This window comes from Garra rufa, chromosome 8 (genome assembly GCF_049309525.1).
Source record: "Garra rufa chromosome 8, GarRuf1.0, whole genome shotgun sequence".
Taxonomy (NCBI): domain Eukaryota; kingdom Metazoa; phylum Chordata; class Actinopteri; order Cypriniformes; family Cyprinidae; genus Garra; species Garra rufa.
In genome coordinates this window covers 13380677-13398863 of record NC_133368.1, presented here as the reverse complement: position 1 = coordinate 13398863, position 18187 = coordinate 13380677, and the positions used below count along the sequence as shown (strand labels likewise).

The 18187-nt window shown below is 35.5% G+C and overlaps 3 protein-coding genes across 4 annotated transcripts in view; all 3 read left to right on the top strand.

The window, feature by feature from the left end:
• The window catches only part of LOC141340083 (uncharacterized), a 40341-nt gene extending 32558 nt beyond the window's left edge, over nucleotides 1–7783 (top strand). The window contains exons 6-14 of the mRNA XM_073845017.1: nucleotides 1881–1928; nucleotides 2107–2427; nucleotides 3169–3216; nucleotides 3397–3888; nucleotides 4185–4232; nucleotides 4416–4850; nucleotides 5902–6114; nucleotides 6374–6478; nucleotides 7746–7783. Coding sequence (XP_073701118.1) covers nucleotides 1881–1928; nucleotides 2107–2427; nucleotides 3169–3216; nucleotides 3397–3888; nucleotides 4185–4232; nucleotides 4416–4850; nucleotides 5902–6114; nucleotides 6374–6478; nucleotides 7746–7783 — 1748 coding nt within the window. The remainder of the gene's footprint in view (nucleotides 1–1880; nucleotides 1929–2106; nucleotides 2428–3168; nucleotides 3217–3396; nucleotides 3889–4184; nucleotides 4233–4415; nucleotides 4851–5901; nucleotides 6115–6373; nucleotides 6479–7745) is intronic.
• LOC141340690 (uncharacterized) lies at nucleotides 7725–9816 on the top strand. The gene is made up of 2 exons (XM_073845758.1): nucleotides 7725–8055; nucleotides 8137–9816. The coding sequence occupies exons 1-2, from the start codon at nucleotides 8052–8054 to the stop codon at nucleotides 8799–8801; spliced, it is 669 nt and encodes a 222-aa protein (XP_073701859.1). The 5' UTR covers nucleotides 7725–8051; the 3' UTR covers nucleotides 8802–9816.
• A 249-nt stretch (nucleotides 9817–10065) lies between these two features.
• On the top strand, nucleotides 10066–14848 carry LOC141341040 (CD48 antigen). Of its 2 annotated transcripts, none has more exons than XM_073846178.1 (6): nucleotides 10066–10408; nucleotides 10884–11168; nucleotides 11543–11788; nucleotides 11868–11978; nucleotides 13363–13410; nucleotides 13668–14848. In XM_073846178.1, exons 1-6 carry the CDS (start codon nucleotides 10357–10359, stop codon nucleotides 13838–13840), a joined length of 915 nt encoding a protein of 304 aa, XP_073702279.1. In that variant the 5' UTR covers nucleotides 10066–10356; the 3' UTR covers nucleotides 13841–14848. The 2 variants fall into 2 exon arrangements, with proteins under 2 accessions (XP_073702279.1, XP_073702278.1); XM_073846177.1 differs by having other exon boundaries at nucleotides 13363–13431.
• Nucleotides 14849–18187: the final 3339 nt, after the last annotated feature.

Sequence of the window (18187 nt, the reverse complement as noted above, 5' to 3'; positions counted from 1 at the left end):
GGTCACCCTGGCAGAGATATTAGCAAGCGATACTTTCACCTCGGATAATGTCGACGAAAGAACATCAAATTTTTGATCGAAGGAGCTGTTCAAATTAGCAATTGCTTCCAGAATGTCTGTATTTGTGGCATCCGTAAAGTTAGCCTTGTTGCTAGCGTGGCTAGCACCTGTCGGTAATTCGGAAGGATTGGTCGTGTTTTCTTCATCGATACACGACTTTTCAGCTTTCTTTTGCTTTGCTGGCATTTTTAGTTTTTCCCGAACGAGTTTTTAGTCCTTTTAAAAGACTATAATGTATTTATTTATATGAAATTATTGAGATTATCGGAGAGCTATTGAAAACACGTCTACTCCATTCACCGCTGGAAGCGCGCCTCCCTGACCCTCGATTTTAAAGCAGTATGGTGAGAAATGATTTGCGTAAACATGAACCCATTTAGGAAGATCAGCGGCCACATTCCCTCAGTGCTGTCAGTTTACTTCTCACTCGGGGTGGGTCTATGCTAAGATACTGTCTATCAACTATATTAGGAGTGGCCTCTGTCTGTGTTACGCCACAACGACAGGCATCTGAGAAGAGGCAAATTATTTTACTAAATTAAAAGAAAACTACTGGGTGGATCTTTGTCATTCTAGGGTGGTTGTGTACACACACTCCTAACACACATTTCAGTTCTAACAGCTTGTAAAAGAGCATGTGGCACCAGATGACCCCTTTAATCTCAGGGGTATGAGACTAAATAAATAATTAATCGAAAAACACACAAAAAACCGGACTTGATTCAGTTGTTCTAAAGGTGTTAAAAAAAAAAATACTGTTCTCTCTCCTTGGGGTCAGATTGACCCCATATTGAAAATGAATGGGAAAAGTTAAAAAAAAGCATTTTTTTTTTAATCGTTTTTCCAAAAAAAAGTAGTAAATCCAGTTTAAATCTGAAATAATTAACATTTAAATAAAGGCCTGGTCCTAGAGCATAAACTCAAAGTGGAACGAACTTTCTATCACACACACACACACACACACACACACACACACACACACACATGTTGGGTTTACATGTTTTATGGGGACATTCCATAGGCGTAATGGTTTTTATACTGTACAAACGATATTTGCTATCACCCTACACCTTCGCTACACCTAAACCTAGCCCTCACAGGAGATTGTGCACACTTTTACTTCCTCAAAAAAACTCATTGTGCATGATTTATAAGCCTGTTTCCTCATGGGGACCTGAGAAATGTCCCCACAAGGTCAAAATTTACTGGTATTCCTATCCTTATGGGGACATTTTGTCCCCACAACGTGATGAATACAAGGACACACACACACACACACACACACACACACACACACACACGTTGTGTTTACATGTTTTATGGGGACATTCCATAGGTGTAATGGTTTTTATACTGTACAAACCGTATTTTCTATGGCCCTACACCTAGCCCTCACAGGAGATTGTGCACACTTTTACTTCCTCAAAAAAACTAATTGTGCATGATTTATAAGCCTGTTTCCTCATGGGGACCTGAGAAATGTCCCCACATGGTCAAAAACTACTGGTATTACTATCCTTGTGGGGACATTTGGTCCCCATAACATGATGAATACCAGGTTCACACACACACACACACACACACACACACACACACACACACACACACACACACACACACACACACACACTTGTTTGTAACTGCAATAGGGAGCATTTATATAGAAATTGGCATAAAAAATCAACATATCTGGCATAAATCTGAAAATTTTCATACATAAATGAAAGACTAGAGCACAAATGCAACATGGAACTCTACACAAATACGCAACACATTTGTATAATAATAATAATAATAAAATCTGTTTTCTATTAATGTAGGTGAATGTGATAACCTGTTGAGAAATGTCCCAATGGAGACTATGCCAGGTAACAAATGATTTACTATTATTACTATTATTTGTAATAACACTCTACTAGACATGCTGACATCACATTTGTTGCTCATTTTGCTGGATATCACTATAAACTCTAAGCTCTTATTGAGAATAACTTTCAAAGTTGACACTTGAATCTGTTGTTAAGGTCTCTGAGTGGTTTGTTTTAGGTTCATCTGATGCCACACTTCCTTGTCGCACCAGACTTACTGCTCCAAAAGAATCTATTGCTAATAAAAAATGGGATCATGACACTGAATCAGAGAATTTGGGGGAAACTCATGAAGGACAAAAACTTTTGAGGGAAAGTCTGCAATCTGCTGTAACAGAAAAAAACAAAGAGGACACAGGAAGTACAAATGAAGGAGAACTAGACAAAAATGAGAAAAACAACAAAACTGAAGATGCAGATAAAAATGAGGATGACCAGACACCTGAAGACAAGAAAGAGAAAGAAGAGGAAAACAAAGAGATAGACAACCTGAACACAGGTAAAATACTGATTATATGCTTGTCTGGAAAATAGTGAGATAAGAGTTTGTACTGACTGTGGATATTTTTGAAAAGGTGTATTTCTTCTTTCTTGATTTTCTGTTTCTACAACAATAAATTTATATAATTTTTGTTAAATATCTTATATTTATTCAAACATCCTTACTAAAATCATTTCAAATAATCTCATAAAAGCTGAAATAGCAGTTATTTTAGTAAGCTTTTTCCCCTTTCCTTAGCTCTAGTAAGGAATAGCTTGATGATTGTGCAGAAAGCTATCTTCCCTAAAAAATGAGCAGAAACGCATATAATCCCTCTATATATTAAATATTATCTGCATTTTATTTTTTTAATTAATATAAGTTATACCACATTATAGTGCTGCTCATTTGCTTCAGTTGAAGTTTTGGGAGATAGCTAAGCCAATGATTTCAAAGGGACAATGATCTAAGGCTCTAAGCACATACTTTTTTATTCCATCTGGAAGCTGGAATTCAACAAATGATATTTGCGTACTATATAATTTGCGTGGGAGCCTGCCTTATTATTTGAGGATTGGATGAACTTTTTAAATAGGCAGGACTTTGCAACAAGTCACCAATACCTCACAGTATAGTTTCCATTCATAAGCACAGCATCTCTAAATGCTCAAATAAAGATTTCATATCATAGATCATTAGCATTTGTGTAATGAAATATTTTTGTATAATATTAATAATAAATGTTTTCTATTTATGTAGGTGAATGTGATAATCTGTTGAGAAATGTCCCAATGGAGACTATGCCAGGTAACAAATGATTTTCCAGTATTAACATTAGTAATAACACTCTAACTAGATATTCTGACATTACATTTGTTGCTCATGTTGCTGGATATGACTATAAACTTTTAGCTCTTATTGAGAGTGAATGACTTTCAAGGTTGAATCTTGAATCTGTTGTTAAGGTCTCTGAGTGGTTTGTTTTAGGTTCATCTGATGCCACACTTCCTTGTCGCACCAGACTTACTGCTCCGAAAGAATCTATTGTTGATAAAACATGGGACCATGACACTGAATCAGAGAATTCAGGCGAAACTCATGAAGGACAAAAACTTTGGAAGGAAAGTCTGCAATCTGCTGTAACAGAAAAAAACAAAGAGGACACAGGAAGTAGGCCTACAAATGAAGAACAAGACAAAAATGAGAAAAACTGTAAAAATGAAAATAACGAACCCGAAGGAAAAGACACAAAGACAATAGAGAGCAAGGAATCTTTACAAACCCAAGAAGAAAGGGAGAAAGAGAAAAGTCAAATTCTGAAAAATGAGAGTGAAAATGAAGAGAAGTCACATGAGGAGGAGACTGAGACACTAGGAGACCAGAAAACTGAAGATGCAGATAAAAATGAGGATGACCAGACACCTGAAGACAAGAAAGAGAAAGAAGAGGAAAACAAAGAGATAGACAACCTGAACACAGGTAAAATACAGATTATATGCTTGTCTGGAAAATGGTCAGATAAGAGTTTGTAACTTTGGAAATTTTTGAAAATGTGTAGTTTTTTCTTGATTTTCTGTTTCTACAAAACAAAATTTATATTAATTTAAAATATATATCTTTATTCAAACATTCTTACTATAATAATTTTAAATAGTCTTATAAAACCCCAAATAAACACTCTAACACTCAGATAGTCAATATCATAGAGAAAAACATTTGTATAATGAAATTTTATTTTGTGTAATGATTAAAAAAAATGTTTACCATTAATGTAGGTGAATCCAATAATCTGCTGAGAAATGTCCCAGTGGAGACTATGCCAGGTAACAAACGATTTACTATCATTACCACTATTAGTAATAACAGTGTAACTGAACATGCTGGCATCTCATTTGTTGCTCATGTTGCTGGATATCACTATAAACTCTCAGCTCTTATTGAGAGTGAATTACTTTCAAAGATGACACTTGAATCTGTTGTTAAGGTCTCCGAGTGGTTTGTTTTAGGTTCATCTGATGCCACACTTCCTTGTCGCACCAGACTTACTGCTCCGAAAGAATCTATTGCTGGATTAGAGAATGCGGGTGAAACTTATGAAGGACAAAAACTTTTGAAGGAAAGTCTGCAGTCTGAAAAAAACAAAGAGGACACAGGAAATACAAATGAAGGAGAACTAGACAAAGATGAGAAAAATGGCAAAAATGCAGGTGAAGCACCAGAAATCATTAACTGCAAACCCGATGAAACAGACAGAGATTTAAAAAAACAGAAATCCGTACAAACACAAGAAGAAATGAATAACGAGAACTCACCTGAGGACCAGAATGAGACACTCACAGATCTGGAAAGTAAAGATGCAGATAAAAATGACGAAGGCCAGACACCTGGAGAAAAAAAAGAGGAGAAAGAGCAACACAAAAGTATAGACAGCCTGAACAAAGGTAAAATATAGATTATATACTTTTCTGGAGAAAAAAATAACTTTGTTTGCTGTGACTTTAAGCTTTCAGGCTTTGTTCATCTGATTTGTAGAGGTTTTTTATATACATATTTTTTTAGAGAAATAGATCAATCAAAATTAGGGATGCACCAATCCGAATCGGCCGATCATGCTTGCGCGTTTTGTCAGTAAAGCCAGTTCTGTAATCAGCGGTAAATGCCATCAGGTGCGTGATTTCACGTTGAGCCGTATATATTACACACAGCCGTTGTTTACCGACGAGCTGCGCAAATCCATGTTCATTATCAGTGTGAAAGTGCGCAGCTCGTCAGTGAACAATGGCTGTGTGTAGTATATACAACTCAACGTGAAATCACGCACCTGATGGCATTTACCGCTGATCACAGAACCGGCTTTACTGACAAAACGCGCAAATGATCGGCCGATTCGGATCGGTGCATCCCTAATCAAAATGAAAATTTGGTCAATTTGTTTCTCATCCTCATGTCATTAGTATAATATGATAGATATCAGTGGAACACAAAATGAGATCTGTCAAGTTCCATAAACTACAACAATAAGCATAATAAAAGTTGATTCATGTGGTTTGTGCACACTTTTCCTTTCTAGTATTTTTAAGTCATATGATAGCTTTATGTAATGTGCACACCTAAAAATTAAACCCTGAAGTCAAATTTGCCACCAGACACCAGTTTTGATGTGCGTGATGTTTAATGAAGTCACTGTTGTCCAGTTTGATGTCATTCATCAAGAGGTGATATATTTGATTGAGATCTGAAAAACAATTTAAATTTCAGTCTTTTTATTACATCAAGCTAAAAAAAACCACACATGATCTATAGATTACTTTTATCATACTGTCATGGTGAGTTTTGGTGCTTTTTGTCCGTTTTGGAACTTGATAGTCATGGACATTGTGTGGCAACAGCTGTGTAAATATTTCCAAATTACTGTATTACGCAAAAAAAAAAAAGAAGTTTAAATAGACTTTTTTTCAAAAGCAATAAGAATCTTTTTTTTTCTAAACATAGAGACCACAACTCCACAGCCTGCTGTGACAGAAAGTACAGTGGACACAGGAAATGTAGAAGAACAACTGCAAACAAATGAGAATAACAGCCAAAATGAAAATGTTGAACAGTCACCAGAGCAGCAGAACAAGAGCCCATGTACAGATATTAATGAGGCTGACCAGAGACAAGAAGAGGAAACAGCACATAAGGGTATAGATAGACAACACACAGGTAAAATACAGATTATGTTTATATAGAGAAACAAAGCATTTTAGACAGATCACTGGAGAAATATATTTCTGCTCTGAAATGTTTGATACCATTTTTTTTAGCTGAACCTTGTAATCCCCCATTGCTTAGTTAAGCTTCCAGTGATCCTATGGGCTAGTTTTTGCCTTTTCTTTAGATTCAGAAGTTTGATATTGATTTAGTAATTTAAAGAAAGTATTTTGAATTAGTAGATTCATTTTTTATCTTATTTTTGTTATAGATTCACCAGCTAACCTGGAGAAGGAACCTATTAACATCAGTGTCCCATCTTCAAATCAGTCTCCCCTAAGTGATTACACAGACTCAAATGAGGCACAGACAGATGGTAAGAAAAGTTTGTACTCACTTTGGAAATGTTTAAAATGTCTATTTCTTTTTTGCTTGATTTTCTATTCCTAAAAAATGAAAGTTATAAAAAAATTTCTTATATACTGCAGCTTAATTCAAACATCCTTATGAAAATCATTTCAAATAGTCTTTTAAAAACAGAAATAGCAGTTCTTTTAGTAAGTTTTTTTTTTCTTTTAGTAACTCTAGTTAGCAATTTCTTGCTGACTGTAAGTAAGTCTGGCTTCCCTAACAATTTGATCAGAAATGTATTTTGTAATTGTATATATAAACCCTCTATATATTAAATATTTTTGTGAATGTAATTTATACCACATTATAGTGTGATCTCTTTCAGTTGAAGTTTATGGGAGAAAGCTAGGCCATTGATTTTAAAGGGACAAAAGGCTCTAAACACATCATTGTTGGTTTCATCTGGAAACTGGAATCATGGTTTTCTGTGGGGTCTTAAAAAGTCTAAAATGAAAAGATTTTAGGCCTTAAACAGTCTGAAATTTGTTGTTCTAGGTCTTGAATAGTTTTACACAGGTCTTATTTTTTCAATGTATATGTAACGCTACCTTTAATGCTCATTTAAATTCTCTTTTTGTTGTCATTGCTTGGTTGTTTCCGTGGTGTTGTAGTTCTGTATTTCACTAGTCCAAATATAATTTGCTGTATTACAACTACAAATGACACCAGCATGCAATTGCTGTGGGGAAGTGCAAGTTTAGCGATACTTGGCTTGAAAAAAACTGAATATAGGGCTTGGCTAAGGCAAGTTGCTATAACAACTGAAGATTTTTTTCTCCTTCTGCAGAAGTTACTGCATCTTCAGACAGAATCGCAGTAGCAGAATACTGGTCGAACTACCGTTTTTCTGTATATAATGTTCTCAATAATAATAATAATAATAATACATATAGGTCAAGCTAGCTGACCACCAGCCTTCGAGATACTTTTAAAATTAAATTTCATATAAGGTGGTATTAAAAAGGTCTTAAAAAGTCTTAAATTTCATTTGTTCATGTCTGCTGAAACCCTGTGTAATTCACCAAATTACATGTCATTCATCAAGAGGTGATATATTTGATTGAGATCTGAAGCATTTTGGAGAATGTTCAGAAAAAAACAATTTAAATTTCAGTCTGTTTATAACATCAAGCTATCATATGGCTTTAGTAGCATGAAAAAAACACATGTGATGTATAGACTATTTTTATCATACTTTCATGTGAGTTTATGGTGCTTTTTATCCTTTATAGCTGGTAGTCATGGACATTGTGTGGCAACAGCTGTGTAAATATTTCCAAATTACTGTATTACACAAAAAAAGAAGTTAAAGCAGACTTTTTTCAAAAGCAATAAGCATCATTTTTTTTCTATACATAGAGACCACAACAACTCCACAGCCTGATGTGACAGAAAGTACAGTGGACACAGGAAATGTAGAAGAACAACTGCAAACAAATGAGAGTAACAGCCCAAATGAAAACGTTGAACAGTCACCAGAGCAGCAGAACAAGAGCCCATGGACAGATATTAATGAGGATGACGCTTCCAGTGATACTATGGGTTAGATATTGATTTAGTAATTCATAGAAAGTATTTTGAATTAGTAGATACATTTTTTCATCTTGTTCATTTTTGTTACAGATTCACCAGCTAACCTGGAGAAGGGACCTATAAACAATCAGGAACCTTCAAATCAGTCTGCCCTAAGTGATTACACAGACTCAGACGAGACACAGACTGATATAAACATGGAAGAAGAAAACACATTTCGAGTGGAGCAAAAGGACAAAGTCAATGTTTCACCAAATGAGGAACTGAAAGGTGGTCAGGAACAAATGCAAGAAGAAATCAAACATGACACAGAGTCATCTGAGCCAATAAATAGCATTAACTTAGATAATCAGGGCAAACAAACTACTCCAGACAGTACAATACATGACAACAGTGTCTCTCAGCAGCATTGCCACAATGATGGGTTAAATATGCAAGAACGTGGAAACAGCCGTGAAGCAGTGACAGCATCCTCAAATATTACAGATGAAGACAATGAACCGATCGACGATGATGATGGTGAACAGAGAGACAAAAGTGAGTCAGAGCAAGACATGAAGAAGAAAGATGATGTTCCAGGAAATAACAAGACAAAAGCTAAACAATTTATCTACAATAAAGAGACAAACACGTCTGTGCCAGAGGACCAGACAACAGAACGAAAGACTGACAGGTACTCAAAATATGCAACAAAAGAAAATCACAGTTCAAAAATCAAGGAACAGGATTCGAAAAAACAGTGCAGAATACTATAAAACAGTTAATAGTGAGGGAGGTAAAGTGGGCTCAGTTTTATCAGCTGTGAAAGAGGAACATAACATCGTTTGTCAGCTAGAGTCACGTAAAGATTAGTTACGAAAAACACTGGAGGGTCATCAAAAATATCAGAAGATGGTGAAGAAAATGATGACGACACCCTACAGGTCAAAAAAGATTCCCAATGTGTGCTTGAACAAGGTGTGGAGGAGAAGTAATAGTCAAAAAACTAGCACAAAAACTAGTGTTGTTAATAAAAAATAAATAAATAAATAACATTTTATTATGAGATTTTGTAATGTCATTTAAGCTGCCAGTCTACATTTGTACACAGGCCAACTATTAGAGATAGGGCAGATGGAATACAGAAACACATGCTGTGAAAAAGTCTACTTCAGACAGATGGACAAACTCAATTGGACAATGGATTGGTGTGGACTGTTGACCAGTGAAAGAATTCAGCAGACATAAACAGTATATTGACTTAAACAGTCACTTTTGGTCTATTCAATATATATATTGTTTTTGTTTTGTTTTGTTTTGGTTTAGTTTTTTTTTTTTGGCAAAATTATATCTAAGGTGTGATGAAATTGCTCAGATTTCTGGGCAGGTTGTTTGTATCAAATGAATTTAGCACGCACAATTAGGTGCAATGCTGCCATCTGGGAGAAATTAAAAAATATGGAAACAAAGGCAAAGTGCAAATCCATTATGCAATCCCAAGGTTGAATGTGGATAACCACAGATAGGGTGCCTGTTTATATGTCACTGTACATATGTCACTAACAGATCAAATGGACAGGTGAAGGGGGAGTGTAGGATACAGCAAAGCTGATTTTCGGTATACAGAGTAAACAGGGCCCATGAGTCCATAAGCAGTATGGTGCCCCAAAAAAAAGTTTATGAAAAAAGGAGAAACAAATAAAAAAAACAATTAAATGAGTAATGTGTTTTTGTTGTTATTTATTTATAACACTTTTCTTTTTAAATAAGGATATTCTTTACAAGTCACAAACAAACAGCAGGTTCTCATTCTGACTAATTCCAGATAGTGATAACTGCAGGTTGGAGAAATGGGTGTGGTGAAATGTAGGGGAGTTGAGAACGGTCTTCATAATTGGCCGACAAAGCTGTCTGTCAGGGTTAGGGGTAGGGTTAGGGCTGGGTTAGGCTGTAACTAACACTGTCTCACAAATTCAGTATTTGCTAATAATCCATATTATTTGTGTGATATTCAGTGGTAATAATATCATGGAAGAAATACCAACACATACCAGCAGGAATAGTAGCCTATTGTTTACTGTGTCACTTATTAAGGTGCGTTCATCTTCCATCTCCGCCTACAGTTTCAAAGGTCGCTTGGATAGCCTTTTTTACTTTCTTTTTTTTCTCTCACTGCCCCAAAACCCAGTGACAAATTTTTATTATTTATGTTTGATTGTTCTGGTTTTTAGCCTTGACTGTCGAGATTTATGCAGCAAATGTGTTTTATGTTTCAAATAGCCATTACTTAGCACTCCACATACGGGATTAAAAAAGAAACTCTTTGAGAAGATGGCAATCATTACGTTTACGGTTTACGTTATATGTTTCTGTTTTGCTCAAGGTAAGTCTGAAATCTTTTTAAACATGAAGTGGAGGTGAAGTAACTCATAATACAAGGAAAGACAACATATTTTAGCCTAAACACGGCAGGTGCAATGAACTGTGTAGTAAACAGGTAATTTTGGTTTTGTCAAAATGAAAACAGGCATTCTCAAAAATATTTCTAAATAAGTAATTATTTTTTTGCAAAACGAAGATAAAATCTTTTGCCATTACGTATATTAACTTAATTAAAAACAACAACAACAACAGCATACTTTAATGCACAATTGCATTATTTTTAACAGGAGTAACCATTGTATGTGTGTGTATGTTTCTTTTTATTATTCAATTAAATTAGACCAATTACAAACATTGTATTACAAAACCTTTACTGTTATTCATACAGTAGAGATTTATTTCATTACATTAATGCAATCAGTGTCGGTCAATAGTAAAACTCCTGGGATTTTTTCCCCCATCTCCTTTTGATTTAGTTTTTTGTGATGACTATGGCGAAAGTGGAAACAAGGTCACACTTCCTCCAATCATCCGTGGAAAACCTGAAGAAATACTGTGGACACATAATGGCAACAAGGTTCTGGAGTTTGACGGGAGTGAGGTGGTAAAATACGGCTCATTTAAAGATCGTGTAGATGTTGATTTTGAAACAGGACAGCTCACAATAAGAAAACTAAACAGCCAAGACAGTGGCAAATATCAGTCTGAAATCTGGATCAATGGGGAGGCTCAAATCTCCAGTCATACTTTGACAGTTTTGGGTAAGCTATCTATATATCTCAGATGATTATATGCAGATTACTGCCTGTATGGTGGCATTCATAAAGTTTAGGTGTTGAATCTTACTGTAAGTTGATATGTTTTTTGGTAGCTATAGTATGAAAATGGTATGAAATGAGAATTATGTAAAACAAATATATTTATATTTATATCTGTTTATATCTTCTTCTTTTTTTACACAATATTTCCGCATAACTACAGAGAAAGTTTATTAGACACCTTTAGTCACTAAGTTTATTAGTCACCACCAATAAAGGTAATTTTTTTTTTTGGTAAATTGTAATTGTTGATTGATAATCTCAAAATGACCAAATATCAGATTATCACTAAGTGCCTGTCTGCTTTTGTGTCTTAGATGCTCTGTCAGAGCCTCGGGTGACCTGTGAACTGGATGAGACCTTAAATGTGAAAAAACTGTCCTGTTCAGTGGAATCCCAGACTCAGCCAAGCTATGAATGGAGTGGACCTGATATAAAACAGCCGGGACCCACACTTCTTGTTGATGAACAAGAGGAAAAGCATGACTCAGTCTATACCTGCACTGTGAAGAATAAAGCTGCAAGCAGGACCACAGACTTTACTCTGCAAGACTGCAACACAGGTTTGCTAGTTAATCATTCAACACAATACATTCAGACTTTGATGTAGGCTTTATGCTATATCTTGATTGGTTTTGTTAGCAGGTGGAGGAGGCCCTGCTGTGCTTGTTCCAGTTGTAATAGTACCAGTGCTTCTCATTATTCTGCTTGCTGTGCTGGCATTATACTTCTACAGATGGAAAAAACAAAAATGTAAGTGCCATGAAAAACTATAGACCTTTCTCACATTTCCTGGTTTCTCATAGTGGAAGTCATCATATCTGAGAAAAATCTGAGAGCAGTGAAAAGTTTTTAAATCTGGCTTCCCTAACAATTTGATCAGAAATGTATTTTGTCATTGTAAATATAAACCCTCTATTAAATATTTTTGTGAATGTAATATATTGTGCTAGACACTGGTCGTGATCTGCTTCAGTTGAAGTTTATGGGAGATAGCTAAGCCATTGATTTCAAAGGGACAAAAGGCTCTAAGTACATCAGTTTAGGTTCCATCTGGAAACTGGTATTCACCAAATTATACATTTGCATTCTGTAGAATTTGCTTGATAGTCTGTTTTATTACTTCAGGATTGGATGAGCTTTTTAAATAGACAGGACTTTCCTACAAGTGACCAATACCTGACAGTATTGTTTTCATTTATAAGCACAGCTTCTCTAAACGCTCAAATTGAGATTTCAGTTAATAGATCATTAGCATTTTGTGTAATTAAATATTTTTGTATAATAATAATAATAATAATAATAATAATTCTATCAATGTAGGTGAATGCAATAACCTGTTAAGAAATGTCCCAATGGAGACTTGTGAAGGACAAAAACTTTTGAAGGAAAGAAGTTTTTTTTAGAGGAATAGATAAATCAAAATGAAAATTAGTTTCTCATCCTCATGTCACTAATATGATAGATATCAGTGGAACACAAAATGAGATCTGTCAAGTTCCATAAACTACAACAATAAGCATAATAAAAGTTGATTCATGTGGTTTGTGCACACTTTTCCTTTCTATAAGTATTCTTAAGCCATATGATAGCTTTATGTAACAAGCAGACCTAAGTATTATACACTGAAATCTTAAGTCAAATTTGCCACCAGACATCAGTTTTGATGTCAGTGATGTTTAATGATGTCACTGGTGTCCAGTTTGATGCCGTTCCTCATGAGGTGCCATATTTGATTGATATCTGCAGCATTTTGGGGAATGTTCAGTGAAAAGCAATTTAAATTTCACAAATGAGAATAACAACCAAAATGAAAATGGTGTACAGTCACATAAGGGTATTGTCACCCCCCCCCCCCCCCCCCGAAAAGTATTGTTTTGCTCCTAGCAACATTATCAAGCGTTTTTCCTTGTTTCCTGGTTCCTTAGTTATTTTCCTTGTTAGTTTCAGTATCAGTTTAATCATAGTTTATCCTTGTTCCTTGTTTTGTTTCATTGTTTGTTTCTTTGTTACTTTGTTTGCTCACCTGGATTTTGACCCTCGCCTGTTTATTGGATTACGCTCTTGGATTATCTTTGTTGTTGCTGTTTGCTGGTGTTTTTCGACATTGCCTGTCTGACCACGTCTGTTAATAAAGCCTTGCATATGGATCCACACGTCAGTCTCCAGACCTCCCTTGTTACAGGTATAGGTAGACTACGTACAGGTAAAACACAGATTACGTTTATATAGAGAAACAAAGCATTTTAGACAAATTATTGCAGAAATATATTTCTGATCTGATATGTTTGATACCCATTTTTTGTTGAACCCTTTAATCCACCTTCACATAGTGAAGCTTCCAGTAATCCTTTGGGTTAGCTTCTGCCTTTTCCTCAGATAGTTTGATAGTATTTTGAATTAGTAGATTAGTTTTTTTTATCTTTTTCATTTTTGTTATAGATTCACCAGCTAATCTGGAGGAGGAACGTATAAACATCAGTGTCCCTTCTTCAAGTAATATCGTATCAGAGCGAATCAGACATTATAATATTCTATCAGAACAAACACAAAGAACCGAATTCCACAAAAAAGCCCAAGATAACATGGATGACCGTAAATCCACCAACTATTGATAATTCCAATTTAGGAAGGAGATTGTCAATTTTGGGGCAAGAAAACCAAGATTAATGGTCAAAGATATATCACGTCAAGACCATCACATGAGGAAAATCATTAGCAGAGACCTTGTTGGGTGGTTTCCCCCACTAAGGACGAAGACCAGGCTCCTTCTAGACCTTTTGACCTTTCATTCCTCGCAGAACACATCCTCTTGTTCACAGAACAGCACAAAGACTGTCTTTTACATATGTAGATGCACCAAAATGATGGTTAAAAGGACGTATAAATGAATACCAGTCCATTGCATAACTCCCTATCATGTATGTAACCCACACATTTGTCAACCATGTTCTAATCACTTATTGTGTATGTCCTTTTAATGACTGTTGAAAAGTTTAAGAGTTTATATTTGTGTTTGATATGCCTTAGCTTGAAATTGCTTTCTTCAAACGTTTCTATCATTCAGTTCTTTGTAAAATGTATTATATTCTTGTTATAGAAATCATGTCCAAATTAGACTCTGCAAGAGTGGGAAAATTCAGACTATGTGACTGATAAGATAACATGCTGATATATGTATTGGGAAGAGAAACACCCTGAGCTAAGACAATGTCTATTTGTTCAAGACACCATTTGGGATGTGTCCATCAGCCGAGTTTAAAAACGCAATACACCATAAAATTGAGCTTTTTAGCTGCCGTTTTTTGCCACAACACATTTTGCCACTGCATTTTGTGACAACAACAAAGGGAACCCCTTTACACAAAGGCAACGCAAGTACAACCTCCAGATTCTAGCTGAACTGGTGCATTTCATATAAAGTTTAATAGCCTCATTGAGAAACTCAGTGCGAGGGTTAATTAAATGACTGATGGTTGTTCAGGTCTAAGCAATTGCATATATTGCTATAAACTTGGGCTTTCATATTTTCATTCTTCTAAACTCATTCTTTCCTTACTTTTTGCAACTTGTGTGAATGCGTGTTTATGTGTTAGATTTGTTTAAGTCTTTCATCCAATAAAGTCTTTTTTATATTGAAAAGAGAAGTATCTTATGTTTTGTGCTTACAAGTTAATGTCTTAAACTGCTGATATTTTGGATATTAGTATCCATTGCAGAGTTATTGTTTTACAGCTTTTTCAATGAATCGCTGGTCGACTCAGTGATCAGCCGTAAAACAGTAGTTTGAACAAACAGTTGCTGTTCAGAATGCAATAATACAGTAGTGAGGGAGGTGAAGTGGGCTCAGTTTTATCAGCTGTGAAAGAGGAACTTTTTTTCAAACATTTGTCAACTATAGCCACATGAAGATAGTAGTATCAGTTTTCAGACAGAAAACACTGGAGGGTCATCAAAAATAACAAAATATGGTAAAGGAAATGATGACGACACCCAACAGCAGTGTGTGCTTGAACAAGGTGTGGAAGAGAAGTAATAGTCAAAACTAGTGTTGTCAATTTATTATAATATAATTATTTGTACTATATTAATAAATGTTTTTGCACGTGTGTATGTAAACATGCAAATATATATATATATATATATATATATATATATATATATATATATATATATATATATATATATATATTTTTTTTTTTTTTTTTTTTTATGCCCTCAGATGTCAACACTTTCCATGAAATGTCATTAAAGCTGTCAGTCTGCATTACACAGACCAACTATTAGAAATAGGGCAGATGGAATACAGAAACACATTCTGTGTAAAAGTCTACTTCAGACAGATGGACAAACTCAACTGGACAATTGATTGGTAAGGACTGTTGACTAGTGAAAGTATTCAGTCACTTTTGGAGTATCACTTATCTCTTGAAGAAGAGAAGTAGAGGATGGTGGAGAATTGAAGACATCTAGTGTAAAAATATCTGATGTGTAATGAAATTGCTCTAGGTGTTCAGATTTCTGGGCAGGTTAGTTGTATCAAATAAATTTTAGCACACACAATCAAGCTCCCAATACCAATGCAACTGAAAATGACATTCTATCATTCTTTTGATGCAATGCTGCCATCTAGAAGAAAGAAAGAATGTAGGCTACATCAAAGCTGATATGCGGTATAGTAAACAGGGCACTTAAGTCCATGACCAGTAGGGTGCCCTAAGAGAAAATCCACGAAAAGAAAAGAAACGAAAGGAGTATAGTGTTTTTGTTGTTATTTATTTATTTATAATACACTTCTTTTTAAATAAGGATATTCTTTTCAAATCACTTTCAACAAACAGCAGTTTCTCATTCTAACAAATTCCAAGTTGTGATAACTGCAGGCTGGAACAATGTTGTGACGAAGTCTAGGGGTGTTGAGAAAGGTCTTCTTAATTGGTTGACGAAGATGTGTGTCAGGGTGTGGGGGTAGGGTTATGGCTGGGTTAGGGGTAGTTTCTGTTATGATTCACCTTTTGGAACGCCTCCTTTCGGCACCCCCATTGCTCCAGGCTGTAACTGTTTCACAAATTCCGTATTTGCTAATATTCCATATAATTTGTGTGATACTGGTTGCATTTAGTGTTAATATTAGCATGGAAGAAATACCAACATACACCAGGACAAATAGTAGCCTAATTGTTGACGGCTTGTGTCACTTAAAAAGATAATTCCTGGTATCCAGTAACATTTTGGCTTCAAAAATAAAAAGAAACATTTTTCATGTTTTTACCAAATAGTGACATGTTTAACTATTAGGAATACATATTGGTCAAGCTCAGGGTATATTGTTCAGATACTGTCTGTGAAAGTATTCCACCCTGTTAGGGACATATACATAGTTATCACAAAATGTTAATAATGTAAATCTTAAACAATAATAAGCTTTCTTGAATAGTATGTCCCTTGTGCCATAATAGTATTTTTTCATTCTTGTAACAATGACAAAACTATTATTGATGAATAGAATATGTCTTGATTATTAAAGGGATAGTTCACCCAAAAAATGAAAAATAAAATGGATGTTTATCTGGTTACCCTCAGGGCATCCAAGATGTAGGTGACTTTGTTTCTTCAGTAGAACACAAATGAAGATTTTTAACTCAAACCATTGCAGTCTGTCAGTCATATATGGCAGTCAATGGGCACCAAATCTTTAAGAGTAAAAAAAACATACACAGACAAAACCAAATTAAACCCTGCGGCTCGTGACGATACATTGAGGTCTTAAGACATGTATGTATAACATGCATGTATAACAGAAATGACCGATCCCAGTCTGTAAAATAAATCTCTTATGTCCCCAGAGTGTATACGGTATGTTAAGCTCAAAATACTCCAGATTTTTTTTTGTTCTGCCAAATTAAATCAGTTGTAAATGTAATCAGAGGCTTTACAGTGGTTTGGGTCTTATTTGGGCGGGAGACAGCAATGTGTTAGGGTCAATGGGGTGAAGTCACCTGTGTGTGCAAACAACATGGGAGTATCCCAAGGGTCAGTACATAGCTCATTGTTGTTTACAATGTATATAAATGACCTACCTAATTGCTTTTCGGGTGTCAACTGCAGTTGTATGTTGATAACATTGTCGTCCATGTGTTTACTAAAACACCTAGCCTGGCAGGTGAGCACCTGACTTAGACATTGCAGAATATTTCTAGATGGCTTAAGATGTCTTATTTAACTCTTACTGTTAAGAAAATAGTTTCCATATGGTTTTCCATACGAAATAGGTCTGCAAGGGATGTATTTGAGGTGCAGATTAAGAATTAAGTAACTGAAGTAGTGAATAAAGTTAAGGATCTTGGCATCATTTTGGATAAGAATTCAAAATTTGATAGTCAGGTCTAGAATATTTGTAGGAAGGTCAAACCAAACCTAGTCTCAGCCTCAGATGTCACGCCCATGGAACGTTGGCTAAACGTCTGATGCATATGGTACACTTAACTGGAAACACTTCAGGAATGTCGAAGTCGTCATCTGATTAGTTGAATTTGACCGGATTTCCGGAAGACGCCGGTGTCGCGTTTGCTTTCGGTCCTCCAGGAAACAAAGCGCAGACTGATTTACTCGCCGTTTTGCTAAAAGGTGCTTATGCAGACGCGATTGTTGTTATACACTTTTGCGACGTTAGCGAACAAATTACTGACTTACTGCTTGTTCTCCCTCTTCCTATTTAACTGGTTATTTCAATGACTGACTTGTTGCACGCCAGTCTGTTGTTGAGGCATTTCCATGCACCGAAACGTGACGCTGAACGAAACGAACTGTGATTGGCTGTTTGACATGTCGGTCAAACGGCCTCATGGGCGGGCCTTGTCCAATTAAAGCTGCCATGAATTCCAGACCTTCAGCCGTCCAGTCTGAAGGTCTGGCTATGCGAGACTAAACCAAACCTAAATTGCTTTTGTATTATTAGAAGG

Bases quoted from the DNA above. Each gene is read 5' to 3' on its own strand.
- LOC141341040 (XM_073846177.1), top strand. From the start codon at position 10,357: ATGGCAATCATTACGTTTACGGTTTACGTTATATGTTTCTGTTTTGCT. The intron at 11,979-13,362 runs GTAAGTGCCATG...CTGTTAATAAAG, and splicing joins CAGATGGAAAAAACAAAAAT to CCTTGCATATGGATCCACAC. The intron at 13,432-13,667 runs GTAAAACACAGA...TTTTTGTTATAG, and splicing joins TATAGGTAGACTACGTACAG to ATTCACCAGCTAATCTGGAG.